The sequence below is a fragment of the Erigeron canadensis genome, chromosome 2 (assembly GCF_010389155.1).
Source record: "Erigeron canadensis isolate Cc75 chromosome 2, C_canadensis_v1, whole genome shotgun sequence".
Lineage (NCBI taxonomy): Eukaryota > Viridiplantae > Streptophyta > Magnoliopsida > Asterales > Asteraceae > Erigeron > Erigeron canadensis.
The window spans coordinates 7557272-7572987 of NC_057762.1; the positions used below are offsets into that span (position 1 = coordinate 7557272).

A 15716-nucleotide genomic window follows, 5' to 3' on the forward strand; every position below is an offset into this window, starting at 1 on the left:
GTTGGGTTGGGTTCTGGTTGACAAGTCATGGGTCAAGGTTGAAATTTCTGACCTGCAATTTTTTTTGAGTTGGGTTAGGGTCAGAGATTTTCGACCTGCCAATCCGAATCTGAACCCATTGAGAGCCCTAACTCCATCAATACTCGTTATCAATGCAGCTTGGGCTCATATTAAAGTTGAAAGACGCGGGTTCCATCCTTAATTAGGGATGCCCAAATGTTGTGTCTATTAAGTGAAAGTATATTACCGGCATAATAACCATTGCAGGGTGGGATGACGGGGATCCAATATGATTTTGGATACATGACGCCTTCCTTTACCTATATTTTTTTTCTATTCAATGGGCGTTCATCGATGTCATTATTCATAACGTTATACTAAGGGGATTTTTCATTCGGTAAAAGAAAGAATGTTTATTGAGCATAGACATAGTGATAACTTTTTATTCAAATAATGTGAACCGAGTGATAATGTGCTTCCATTAATCATAATTAAGCATTAATTACATAGTTCATAGTAGACAATATGTGTTCCTAGTGGTGAACTAAAGTTTTATAAGAACATCACTATATCAGAAATGGCTCTGTTACAATTTGGTTGTTTAGTTGCTTGGCCATTGAATAAGAAAGTTATTTGGCCATTGAATAAGAAAGTTATTTGGCCATTGAATCTGATGGGGCGTTCAAGAAGAGGAAATATGTATACTGATTTTTTTTGCCTCCAAAAAAATAAGTATATAGTTGTTGGATAGTTAAAATACAGTAGCTTAATAGGGTTTAGCTCAATTCAAGTATATTAAATTATGTTTTGACTTTTAGACTTTCTCTTGCATTATTAAATATTCGGTTTGTATCTAGCTACTACGTTATTATTTCATTCAACAGTTTAGCTCAATTGGCTTGTCAAGTTCCGTGATCAAAGTGAAGAAGATTATCCAGTTAGTTTCAGATTTTACCACTCTATGATACACTTAATTATTACCACAGTGTGCAAAACAAGTATTCAATATACAATTGTGATTAATTATAATGGTAGGGATTTTATTAATTTCCATTATTAGAAAGTATACAAAACATCATCCAACCTTGCAACTCATGGTACAATCTAATTAAAGCCAAATTTGGAACCGAATAATTCATACATTTCCTTTCTAAACCATTTAAATATCATGTATACCCAAAGCACAAATTTCAATGCATCATGTACAATGATCAAGAAACATGTTTTGGATATATGCATGATATATGTAAAGGTTTAGGAAGGGTATATATGAAATTTGAAACACACAAGCTAAGTACTTGTGGTATAAAGATGTTGCGGTAGACGCGGCTTGACTAGAGCCAACAATGGCTTAGCCTTCCATAAATTACGCACGTTCTCGTTTAGATCCACATGGGGTTCATTGGGTGGCAACTCCCAAGTAAACCCTTGAACGAGTCTAGCCATCAGCATTACGGTAATGGTTGAGCCCAAAACTACTCCAGGGCACCCACGTCGACCAGTACCAAATGACAATAAGTGAAGGTTGTTGTCTGTTAACACAACTTCATTATCACCGTTTATGTGACGATCTGGATTGAATTTGAGCGGGTCATCCCAAATCTCAGGGTCCCGTCCTAGCCCACGTCGGCTCACTAACAGATGACTACCTTTTGGTATAAAGTACCCTGCAACAACAGTGTCGACAGATGACACATGAGGAAGGTTGAATGGTGATACAGGGTGTAGCCTGAAAGCTTCCCTTAGACAAGCTTTGATATAGTTAAGATGAACCAAATCGGATTCTTGCACTAGTCTGTCTTTTCCGACTACTAAATCAAGCTCATGGACTGCCTTTTCGAATATCTTAGGTTCCTTTATCATTTCAGCTATTGCCCATTCGACGCAGTTTGATGTATTATCAAAACTTGCTAGCATCAGATCCTGCAACATGTATACCAAATTTCAAGTATATATTCTAGAAATTTTTAAGTTTTTAATGATTGAAGTTTAAAAAAAAAATAAGTCTTGTTAATCTTACAAGCATCTGGGCTTTTATCTGATCTGAAGTTAGTCTAGGATTTCTGAGGTTAATGTAAACATCTAGCAAGTCATTTTCTTCTGTCCGAACGCCATCTTTCCATCGTTGAATTCTTTCATCAATCAAAGGATCTTGATACTTTCTTATAATACCAAGAGCATTCCTGATGATTCTTTCATGGCCATCGAAATCAGTTCTCCAACGTAACCATGGAAAGTAATCAGTCGCACAGAATGCAAAAACATGAAGAGGAATAACCGCTAATGAATTAGAATGTTCAATATCTTCTTCTCCAAGACCACCATCTGCATTCCCCTTACCAATATACCTACTACCGAACGCCATATTTTTTATGACATTACCTGTGTATTGTTTCGCAATGCTCCTCACATTCATCACCCCTTTGGTGTCACACTGTTTATAAATGTACCTATAAGATATAAACATTATTAGCTAGCTGATTATAATGGCAATATGTATCATTATTCATACCCGGCCTTTAATCTTTTTCTACCAAAAATCATATATTGAGTGTAGTAACATTCTTGATGCATACGAAGATCATCCCCTATAATTATAGTGACACATGAACTATAGATAAATATATAAATTACCTTATCAGATGATCAGCTTCGGCGTCTCGCTTGTTTTTAAGCCACTTAAGTCTACTCTCCGAAAGAATCTTGGTAGCTAGAATTCTTCTCAACTGCTTCCAGTAATCACCGGCCGTTGTAACAAGAGCAGCATCCAGGTAACCCTTGCTGGTGAGATAGCTTGACATGCTTTCGGGTCTTGATGAAAATATCTCATCTTTATCTTTCAAGAACTCACAAGCAATCTTTGCGTCACTCACGGCTATAACATGGACATTTCCAACACGAATGCAAATGATCTTGGTGTTCATTTCGTCCATCATCCTATGTATCCATCTGAACGTAGGCCTGTTCCGAAGCATGGTGATTAAGCTCCCTATGTAGGGCAAGGGTTTGGGGCCCGGAGGAAGAGGTGGCCGATGTTTGACACGTTTGTATCTTGTGATCAGGAAGGTGATGAATAATATTGAAAGGAGGAAGAAAATGAGAATGATCATGTTTATAATTTAATTATGGAGAGAATTATTGACAATTATATTTCAGCTCATATTCATATATAGTGGTGGTTTCATTCTAAGGAGCTCAATTGTATTTATAGAGGTTTGCTTGTATAGTTGTATACTTGTATTGAATATATACGGGATTAGTTTCCTGGAATGTAACTATCTTTGACCGAATGTTTATAGTAGGAAAAAACTAAAGTTATATGCATTGTATGTAAGCAACTTGAAAAAATGTTTATTGTATGTAAGAAAACATATGTGGCAACCATATACAGGTGCCACTTGACAGATTTTAATTGGTTGAAACGAAATTCTTACATACAATAAACATTATTTCAAAGTTGTTTACATACAATACACACAACTTTAGTTATTTCTTAGTATAGACATTCGTTCAAAGTTTCTTACATTTGAGGTTACTAATCCCAATATATACAATAGTCAAATCACTTGGACCATTTTTGATAAATTTATCAATTACCGTTGTTCAATGTCTCAAACTTGTTAAAAGACGGATAGCATTTTAATTTCCTGACAAAGAAAAGATAGATTCACGTAAAAGACGAGAAACGAAACTCAAAAGAGAAATACAGTACAATGCTTGACCAAGTCAAACAAGTGAAAAAAAGTAAATAACAAGACTGCCATTAACGTGCATAAAATACTTGTATTTTTATCATAAATTTTAAGGGTGGGCTTTGATATAAAAACTATAAGTATTTTATTCGATAGACCCTAGAACTGTCATTAGAAAGTTGGAAGGGTATCTCTGTATCGTATACATAGTTTGTATGATTTGGTTTATGTATATTTGCTCGTTTGGGGGTATGTAAGTATGCAACTCTGCACATCAATTTTGAGGTGGACTAAAAGACGTAAGATACCGCTGAAGGACACAAATACCGCTGAAGGACACAAATACTATTATTCCCTTGATAAAGTTTTCAGTTCAATGTTCTAAATTTGTAAAAAAATACACTAGAGTTACTTGATTCGACCTACTATAGTATAATCGTTACATTACATATGCTTATATACAACACTACTAATCATATAATATGGTAATATGAGTAACTGTCGACCCGTTTGTAGGCAATCGGTGTAAAAGATTGACTGTTTGGTAACATTGATACAATCGACCCATGTAGGCAATATGGGTCAAGGTTGACCCGTTTTGTAATTCGTTGTTATTATTAACTACGAGTCATATGCCCACACAATGCAGCGATGATGGTGGCGACGGTGCGCGTGGGATGGCGGTGGCGGCGACAGTGGCGAAAGCGTGGCAATGACGGGTGTGTGAGAAGAGGGGGGGAGGGGGGATGATGGTGAATGTTAAAGATGGTAGTGAGTTATTTTAAGAGTTTTAATTAAGGGTATTATGGTTATGTTAGATAAAAATGTTTAAATAAGAGAATAAAGAATATGAATATTTTGGGTAGTTCAAAGTTGTAACTTGAGAAAAAGGGGAGGGGTTGATGCTTTATATAGTAGTATATACAGAAGTATAAAAAGAGATATTAGTTTCATGTAAAATAATATACAACGTAACCCGATCACTCAGGAGCCAACAAGTCCCATCTTAGAGTATACTCATCTTCGGTCCCTCAATAGTCAGTTTACGCAACAGGAGGCCGCGATAAAGAGATCATGTAGGTGGTCCTTGGTTCAAGTTGTGGCTCGCAAGATGGTATACGCCAGAATATATCTCGGTCATCTAGGTTTATACATAAATTTGAGAAGGGTGGGTTTGATAGATGTCCATTGTGAAACATAAATATTTTTGAACTCTTTGTTATTAATTATTGAGCATTCGTTATTCTTAGTGGTCTAGTATTTTTTTTTCATTAAGTTTGTTATTGACATCGATGTGGATATAGTTGTTGGAAACTAAGGTCAAAACAAGTTCTGTTGGTGAAAACTTTCCAAAACATCCGGGAACTTTTATTATCCTTTTTAGTCAAACTTCCTTTTATTTTATACAATTACTTTATTTAATTATCAATTTAATATATTAAAACTTATATTTTTATTTTTTAACTATGAAAAATAGTAATAAATTTCTTTTTTAAATTTACCAAAACATTATCTTTTCAACTTTGCACGATACTATGCAATAATTTTCTTACCAAAGTGTTTGGTTTGAAGTTAAGATCGTTACGCCACCTCACGTTATTTATTGTCGTCGACGCATAGCGCGGATACCCATTTACTTACTGTAATACAGCAATCTATAAAAAAAATAGAAACAAATTTAGCCGGAAAAATTAATTAATTACATCTTTACATAAATAATATGCGTGTTAGATAACCCTTCATTGATAAGAAGTCTATATTATAAGTAAAAATAAAACAAGGTGAATGATGATAAAATGAACAGAATCTGACCGAGAAAGTGAAACTTTATTCGATACGGTTCTGGTAACGTAAAACACAAATCAGTATTTGTATTGTTTAATAACAGTAGTGGATCAAGGGTAAAAGAAGTAAAGCAAGGGCTTTAGACCCAAATTTTAAAGGCCTCATAGTTTTATAATGAAACATAAAATCTAATACAAATGAAAAATACAAAAAAGTTTAGGAAAATAAGAAACATAAAAATATAAAATTATGTGATATGTGAATATGTTCAATTACATAGGTACATGTATGTATACAAGAATAAACAACGATATAATGTTGAAAACATGTTAACGTAAAATTAATTACATAGGTTAAAGTATGAATTCTATTAATCCAAAAGGCCTCGTAATAAAAATTCACTTTAAGCTTCCTATTACGTTGAGCCGTCTCTGTATAATATTGTATCAAACTCTAGCTTTAGCTCTATGAAACGAGCTAGCTTACGCTTAATTAATTCATTACTATCGGTATGGCTTTCGGTTTCTAACGCGCAACGGATATTTTTTACCATTGGAGACGGACTAAAGTGATTTGGATTTCGTTCATAATTATTACGTTGAGCCGCTTCTGTGTTCAAGAAAGCACAAAAGTAACAGTCATAATCAAAGTTTCTAGTTGTAGCAAAGGGGAGGGGAGTGAATTGGTAAATGCTAAGATAAGGTCAAACAAAGCTATGGTAGCGTTAAATTCTTTTAGGCAGTGGCACTAGTATCTTAATGCGACGTCAAAATATGACTTTTTTGATACTTTAATTTTATCATTCATTGAAGTTGCCACATTTAGAAACTTTGATTAAGTGTTCCTTTCTCTTTTATTTAACACAAATTAATTTTTTTGAAAAAGATAAACTTAAACACCATTTATTTTTATAGCACAGTATCCGCACGCAATGCGGCGGTATTCGTAGCGGCAATGGTGTTCGTGGCAGCTTGGAGGTGGCGTCGAGTGGTGTTGATAATTGATGTAAAAGTAATTTAATATATCATTAAGGGCATTTTAGACATTTTTCTAATATAACTTTCAACATGAGACTATTTTTTTTATAATATAGTATGGATATAAATACTCACAAAAGCTTTGTAGGTAAAACTCTTCATACCTCCACACTAATCCTCACACAATTACGAGTTGATTCAGATCTCAGTGTCTAACACAAAGTAGATTTTGAATCATGCTTTTGAATGGTTGTTCTAGATTATAACTAATGAACGAAAACCAAACCGCTTACACCGTCTCCCATGATACATGTGTTTTCTGCATTCTTGACTCGAACCCTGCGATCTCTAAGATGCCCATGTTGGGGTTCTGACTTGTAGGCGATGGCTTAGAAAAACACAATTTGGCAATTTGCCATTGGCAAAGCCTTATGATGGCAAGAATAGCTTGTTGCCTATATATGATGGCATACAAGCACCAAATAGCGATTGGCAAGAAAAAATAATAATACGAGTCATTTATGCTTACCTATTCACGTTTAGGTAATTTGGAAATCTCGCATTGCGGGACACATTTATCTTTTATTGCGTTTTGTTCTTTAAATACCATACCACAAACACAATATCACAAAGTTCTATAGTTTGAGAGAAAAACAAATAAAAATCTTAAAGAAAAGAAATATGTTAGAAAAAAAATGCTAAACAAAAAAAAAATCATAAAAGAAATATAAAAAACGGCAATATCCCCACACCACTATTTTTTAACGATACACTACCATATATGTTTTACAATGTTGTATGGTATACAATTAAAAGTTAGTAGTGTACGAATCACTTACACAAAAAACTAAAACAAAAAATGGCCCAGCGGAGCTTAGTTTCAAACCCTCGATCTCTCGCAAACAAAATATTCAGTAAACCATCTTAGCTAAATGATTTTTATTTTATGAATCTTAAATCTATATACTGTATATATTATCTTGCTTTAAAGTTGTACATTATGTTTTAAAGGTTTTCTTTTACTATTCAAATTGATTTCTAATAAAAATAAAAGTTATAATATATTTCTAACATCTGTTAATCTTAAGATTTGTTTAGTTCACATGATATTTTGGAATGAATGAAATATGTAAAAGTAATTGAAATTTGACGAAATGTTTTTACTATTCAAAAGAATGAAATCTTTTTCCTAATCTTAAAAGAATGAAGATTCCATTAACTGAAAAAATGTTAACATTCCAATAGAATAAGATTTCTTCATTTCTGAAAACCTTTCACTGGAATTTATCAATTCCGTAAATTGAGTGGGACCTTAATTGTTAAGGCCAACCTCATGAAATTTTCTTTTGAATACCTCTTCGAACAAAAGGCCGATTAAACAAAGCCACTCTAATCTTATGGTGAACTAAATTTTCATTTTTATGGAGGTAACTTTTTTTTTTTATTAAAAGTGTGGATTATTCGCAGTGGAGGGTCTAACATACGTTGTTTTAATCGATTTCGCGTTAAAAAGCCCTTTTATCTTCAATATCTAGTAAGAGGAGAAACTTTTACGTAGCTAACTAGTAGTGTTAATTTCTTTTGGGTACCGGCACAAGTATTTGAAAGCGACGTGAAAGTATGACTTTTTTGACACCTATTATCTACTCATCATTGAAGTTGCTACATTTAGAAACTTTAATTATGAGAGTTATCTTTATATTTTAAGGCCTTGCTAAATAAGTTATATAGGTGTTTGTATAGATAAATGTATATGTATAGTGTGTTTTTGATACATGTGTAGTGTGTTTTAAAAAAGAAAAAAAATAAACTAAGTGTTCTTTACTCTTTATTATTACGGCTATTTGCTTGAAAAGTTCATCAACTTTTCTCAAATATTTTTTATGGGGTCCAAACAATAAATGTATATGTATAGTGTGTTTTTGATATATGTGTAGTGTGCTTTAAAAAAGGAAAAAAATAAACTCAGTGTTCTTTACTCTTTATTATTGTTATGGCTATTTGTTTGAAAAGTCTATCAATTTTTCCTAAATATCTTTTATGGGGTCCAAACAATAAATGTATATGTATAGTGTGTTTTTGATATATGTGTAGTGTGCTTTAAAAAAGGAAAAAAAAATAAACTCAATGTTCTTTACTCTTTATTATTGTTAGGGCTATTTGCTTGAAAAATCCATCAACTTTTCCCAAATATCTTTTATGGGGTCCAAACAAAAAAGTTTTATATTTTGAGGAACAAAACCGGTTAAAACGTCTTTTTGGGGTCTGTACCGGCTAGAGGCTGATGTGGTATCCGGTTATTGCCATGTGGCAGCTATGTGTATATATCTGGAACCCACTTAACCCTTATTTCTTTAATTATATATAAATATAAAAATATACATCTAAATGACCAAATTCATGGAAAATGTCCGATCAAATTCGTCTTTGATTGATATTTGTATAGTGATAATTGATTCATCAATCAAGATTCTTTTCTCTCTCTTTCTTTTCTAATTCAGGCCACCTCTACCGCTGAACCGTTGCTCACTATGTTGAGGTCATAAAATTTCACCGGAAATGGTGGAGGTGGTTATGGGCGCAGTGGGTAAGGCCAGAAATAGTGCTATTGGTGGAAGATTGTGGTAATGAGTGTGGTGGGGTTAGCTGTGGTGAAGGTGAAAATGATGAAGGTGAAAGTGATGAAGGTGTTATTGGTGGAAGATGGGTTCTCAAACATACCCACCGCAGCCATAGTCCATCTCCGGCAACCCTTTTTCCGGCCAACCATTTTCTGGCAACTGAAATTGTAATGTAAATGCATATATAGATCTATCTACCAATAAACTAAAACAGGATTGACTTGTTCTTAAAACGACACGTGGCGTAATTCTTGATCGACATATGTCATTTTAATTTATTTTTTTCTTAAATTAGTTTTTTTAGTTGTATATAAATTCAAATTTTCTTATTAAACTTAGAAGTAAGCTCTAACTCTAGAGTTATTAATGCAAAAGACATTATAACCTTATTTGATTGATCTCTTTTTCATTAAGAAATTGTCTCTTTCTTTTTCTCAATTTTTCAACTCTTATTACTTATATTCATTATAATAAGTTATTAATATAAATACTTCAAAATTTTGAGTTTACGATCCAAAATCACTAGGATATTTGTCATCATCCACTATGCTTACAAGTTTCGATTTTGATGTGGTTCTAAAAATTTAAGGTAAATGCAAAACTCTAACTAAACATATATTATATTTATCATCACTGTTTATTATAATTTAGTTTCGATCATAGATTTACTTTAACCACAATATATTTCATACTCACGAATCATGTATGAGGCATATTCGAATTTATTTATGATATAATGTATATAGCTATCGTACATCGTACGGGTATTAGGACTAGTAAGTATATACACGATAATTTGCATATAGGTCTTGATTGATTATTATGGAATTTAATATAAAGAGAATTGAGGGTGACAATGAAATGGGTGTGCCTTCGTATCTTTTCTTTGTTTGGATGTAATTGAGAATATTTCAAGGACTTTGAGATGTTTCATACATCAAAAAATTAAAAAAGAGGTGGAAAATCTAAATCATTAATTTGGCTAATAAAAAAAAACACAAAATGAAATTAAAAGTAAAAAGTGATCGGGTACCTTGTCGCGTGGTCAATAAAGACGTTTTAACCGGTTTTGTTCTCCACAATAAAGATTTTTTTGTTTACACCCCAAAATAGGTATTTGTGACAAATTAAATGACTTTCCAACTAAATAGCCTTTATTTTTATTGTTATTTTCGTTTTAAACTTTTGAGTTTTAGGATTTTACATATTCATATTTTACTGTTTTAAAAACATTAAAAAAGAATGTCACCTCTGTAAAATCATTTTTAACACACCATACCAAAATTCAATGTATTGGTGTCATGTTAGTAACATATTGATCCATCGTATTTAACCACTTATAACATAATTTCTACATTGAACTTTTAGTTTATTGGCGACACAAAATATAACATCCACGGGCAATACGTCAACTAATAAATTAAGTTGATCTAATTTTATAACTCACACTCCATTGTGATTGTTACTACTATTTTTTTAATAAGTTATTTTTAATAGATTGGACCACTAATTAACCAGGATTACAAGCTAAACTTTACTTAATCTAAAAAACTTAATAGCCTAATATCAATCTAAATGTATGTTCTTATGTTTAGAGACAATAATAACTTATCCTTAGAGTATTAGTATAAAGTGCTCTCCTTCCGGTTCAGAGCTAGTAACAGGACTGGAAGATATTAAGTTCGTTCCAACTAAGACATCTTTTTATACAAGTTCTCATTTTGAAGCTTAAATCTGCATTAATTTCTCTAATAGGTCTCTTCTAACCAAACAACTGACTTTAATGTAAACTTCTGGCTCCTTTACTGCTTATGTTTTTGTAACACCCCAAAGATTTTAAGGTAAAAGAAAATTAACCCATTTTCATAGTTTTGACATTAAATTAATTTCCTAGTATTTTACTTTTAGTTATGGGGTTAATTTGGTTGGAACTTTAGCGGATAGCGGGTATTTGTACCACCAAAATTAGACAAGGGGCGTGGCACTTAAAGGAAGTGCCAACCATTCTCCCATTTCATGAGTCACACTTCCATTACTCCCACCTATTCTTCTCCAATCTTCTATCTTAATTCAATCAAAATCTCAATCTTTCATGCAATCCAAGTAAATCATTTAAGAACAATAACAATAATTATCTCCAATTATTTTAGAAATTGAAATTGAGGGTTTGTGTGGAGGTAGTGGTGGTCGAAATTTTGGAAGAAAGAAAGGGGAAGGAATTGTGATTTGAAAACCCCAATCTATTGTCTTCCATTGTTGAGGTATTGATTTCCCCTAATTTAGTTTTTATCTTTCTTTTGAAATTATGGTTCATGGATGAACCAATTTGGGGGTTTTGCTAGAAATTGATTATGGATGAATTTTTTCCCAATTCCTTAGATAACCTACTTTGTCATTGAGTTGTGTTGAGTTTGATTATGAAATTAATAAGTACATATGATGATTTTTAGCTTATGGGAAAAGATGAGTTTTTGCTAGTTATTGAAATGTGGATGAAAATGGTTGGTTGAACTACCTAGTATTAATGTTGAGAATGAAAGTAACTCAATGACAAATGGGTTGGGTTTTGGGTTCAGAAAAGGCTAGTGATTGAGAATGGCTAGGTTGAGCTAGTCAAGTTGTGAATATAAGCTTATGTACTTTTATGTGATGATCATAGGTTGAAGCTTGTTGTGCATTATCGTTTTAGCTTTATTTTCCAAGTTGCGGAGGAGGTGAGTATATTTGCATACCTTTATGTCTATGTTGGATCAATTGACCACATCATGTTGAAGCCTTTTGACCATGTGTGGTATTTGACCACATCATGTTGAAGTTTGTTTATCCATGTGTGGTAATTGATGCGGCATAAGCCCATGTGGGGCATTGTGATTATGACGCCTAAGAACCTCCGGGGCCTAAGAATCCCAATAGTTGATATGATATGAGGCCTAAGAACCTCCGGGGCCTAAGAATCCCGATAGTTGTGATTGATATGATTGTTTAGCTTATATGGATCCATGTATAGCATGTTAGTGTGCAAGGTGAGCATGTAAATGTGGCATGACGGTGTCATAAGTTACATGTGAAAGTCCTTGCACTTTGCCCTCCTTCGTATTCGTAAATATATGCAAGTATATTCACTAAGTCTTTGCTTATATTTTTAGTTGTTTGCCATTTTATAAGTAGTTCCGGAAGAAGGAACTAGTGTGGTTGAATTGAAAGAGTTGATTTAGAGCTTGAAGTTGATTTTTGCAAGACTTGAAGGTATTAGGTCATTCTTGGATGAATGACAAACTTTTGGTTTAGAGGCCTAGAAATCCCTCTCCTCATGGCTCTTGGTACATTTTGATTTGATGGTCATACTTTTGTTAAAATTATGTAAATGATTAGGTGTAAAGCTTTTAGAAAGTTTGTGAAGTTGCATTTTGGACAAAAATAGTGTCAAAATGGCTAAATGACCCATTGATGGTGTTCATGGGATTTGAAACAAGTTGATGTTGTAATTATGTTTAAAATGCGTCTATGTTGTTGTTGTCAATCTCTGGAATGTGTTTTAAGATGTTTGTTTTGAAATTTGAAGGTTACACGTTTGGTCAAGTATTGGAATGGTTTTAGGTTTGCTGAACTGAGGCTCACTGCGGCGCAGTGGGGGTGGTTTTACCCACTGCGGCGCAGTGGAATTCCACGTCTAAAATGAACTTTCCTCCCACTGCGGCGCAGTGGGGGTGTGTCAAACCCACTGCGGCGCAGTGGGGCTTCTTCTCTTTCTGTGCCGAGACTTTCCACTGCGGCGCAGTGGGGAGTGCTCAACCCACTGCGGCGCAGTGGGGTATAAAAAAATTTTCAGTATTTTCGGTTTATCAAGTCTAGTCCTTTCAGTTTTATCGAAACCTTAATACTTGCAAATAACTTTTCTCAATATACACATCTATAAACTAATTATTTTAGAAAGGTAAAACATCGGTTTTCTAAGCCGTTTCTAAGCAACATCCAGAACTCGTGCTCTCAGATTTCGAGGATTCCGTGTATACATTTAATTAACTAGCTAATAACCCGTGTAAAACACGAAAAAACCATATAAATATAGTTAAATTTATACACTGACAAAAATAATAAAGATAAAAGGTATAAAAAACTTAGAGAAAAAAAATATACCGTAATGAGGAAAAATATTTTCTTTGATTTTTTTATTTATCATGCATTTTAGATTTATTTTGTATTTTAATCATCTTTTAATAAAACCCACTAATTAGAATATGAAGGATTGATCATAATAATTATATTACAAAATCAAGAATTTGTAAATTTGTAAATAAAAACTCTTATTAGTATATGGATTGGAGTTAAAAAAAAATTCGTTTAAAAGGACGTTTCTCAGATTGCTTTGTTATTAAAATATTGGACATGATTTTTGTAAAAAATTGTTTGATCAAGAGTGTTCCTCAGATTCCTTGCAATCTATATTATGAAAATAATAGTGGAAAGTTACAAAAGGTCAAAATGTACGAGTGTTTGAAAAAAAATAGTGAAAGTTGGAGGACAAAAAATATCTTTAACTAAAAGTTCTGTCAAAAATGATGTAATCATTTTGATCTAAAGTTACTTTAAACTCTTCAAGAACGCTATTTTACCTATCATGACCACTTGTTTAGTCCATCCTTCCCTTTTAATTATTTCCATTTATTTTAAGACAAAAATAAATAAACTTTATTGTTATCTAATATAAAAATTACACTAATATTTGTCAATTGGTTTGGCCTATTGATAAAGTCTATGACATTGAGGTATTTTATCAAAGTTTGAATTCCACTTTCTACATTTACAGAGATGAATTGTTGAGAGTTGTATATATAAATAAATAAAAATCAAGCAAAATCATTTCATTAATTTTTTCATCTCTTTTACTTGCTAGTGATGGTTTGGTTCCTTGGAACTTGTTTGGGCTCGCAACAAAAACATCACGAAGTGAAAACCGGTGTCATGTACTTCATTGATGTGTTTTTTTTCTTGTGACTTCACAAGTTTTTTTCATCTTTTTGCGAGCTTAGCAGTGAAGTCCGAAATAGGTGTTAGATTATACTCTTGTTGAATATCCAGATATTGTAATTGTATTTGTATTCCTTTGCATCTAGCTACTTGCTAAATGTTTTTTAATATAATTATGCTATTCGAAAAAAAAGCAAAATCATTTCACTAATATTAAGATATAAACATTACAATACGTAAAAAAATATAAAATATAAAAAGTATAAAATATGGATCTTGAAAACATTAAAACATATTACAATACTTAAGAAAAACTACAAATACTAACATTTTTTGTACCATCCTCCAGCATCGAAATCATATGGGTTGTGCCTTGACGGACACCTCACTTCATAGAACATTTTGTCATGTCCAATATGTCGTTGTCACCATTTCGACGTGATAAATTACGTTGCGCAATGAGAAGTGCGCATCATAAACTTAGCCAATTATATTATTCATCTTATTGGGCTTCCCTTGCACATACGTCCATAAGGCCTTAGCCAACGGCCCGTCGTTGGACACTTCTTCACCTGTGTAGACGAGGAAGGAGTTAGCAAGGGTGTGTTCGTGATGCTCTTCGATGGAGCTAGTTCGTTGGGTCAAAGCGGAAGCACGAGAGGGAGAGATGCGGTGTGGGCCAGCTTTCTCTTGTTTTGTTTTGTTTTTTTGTATTTTATTTGTTTTGAGGAAGATAATATATATATGTATATGTGTAATATATATTTATGTAGGGGGAAAGGAATATGAGGCTGTTAGGCATCCAAGTTGGGTGAAAAACCCCTCACATACCTTTTTTTAAAAGGTAAAAATCATGGAGGGCCATGTATTTATTTAAAATATTAAAATATTAGTATGTGAGGGGTTTTTCACCCAAGTTGGGTGCATAACAGCCTCATACTCACTTTTCCCATTTATGTATGTAAAGAAGAAAAGTTGTATTTTTTTTAATAATCAAACACATTTTATTATCAGAACACATTACAATATAAAAGACAACACAAAATAAAAAAGAACATAATACTTGATAAAAACACGAAATACATAATGATAAGATTACTCTTCATCTTCATCATCTTTGATTGACATTTTCCCTAAGCCACGGTAAGCGCTTTCGTTTGCTCACCACTTATCGTGTTGCGGGCATTTGACTTCCCAAGTACTTTGGCCTTCCCCACAATTGTCGTGATACGATTCTGCCCAAGTGCACTGGTCACTCAACGTGTGACCAACGTCAAAAACGTCATTGACCACCCTCTTTATCTTTTTGATCTCATCTTGCAGAAACAAAGAATATGTCTCTTCGTGCTTCGAGACCTTGCGGCCTGGTGCTTGTAAGGCCCCACAAACCGATAATCATATAAAAGTTGATTTATTTTTTAAATTATATAATTTTGTTAAATATAAAATAAGAATAAAATAAGAGTTGAGGAAGAGGTAAGGAAGAGGTGGGGTTGGTAGTGAGTGAGGAAAATGTGTTTTAGGAGAGAGAAAAGCTGATGTGACAGTGAGGAAGAGCAAGGAAGGTGTCGTGGGTTGGCAGAGGCCTAAGTAGTTGAAAGTTGGTATTTTTCTGCACCTTGTGTTGAAATGAAATTATAGAAGGGATTGTATATAATATATAAAGGGGTAAA

At 33.1% G+C, this 15716-nt stretch overlaps 1 protein-coding gene across 1 annotated transcript; it reads right to left on the reverse strand.

The window, feature by feature from the left end:
• Nucleotides 1-1037: 1037 nt before the first annotated feature.
• Nucleotides 1038-3161, reverse strand: LOC122589570 (tryptophan N-monooxygenase CYP79A68-like). The gene is made up of 3 exons (XM_043761873.1): nt 2635-3161; nt 2021-2450; nt 1038-1923 (listed from the first exon to the last, which is right to left on the reverse strand). The coding sequence occupies exons 1-3, from the start codon at nt 3108-3110 to the stop codon at nt 1291-1293; spliced, it is 1539 nt and encodes a 512-aa protein (XP_043617808.1). The 5' UTR covers nt 3111-3161; the 3' UTR covers nt 1038-1290.
• Nucleotides 3162-15716: the final 12555 nt, after the last annotated feature.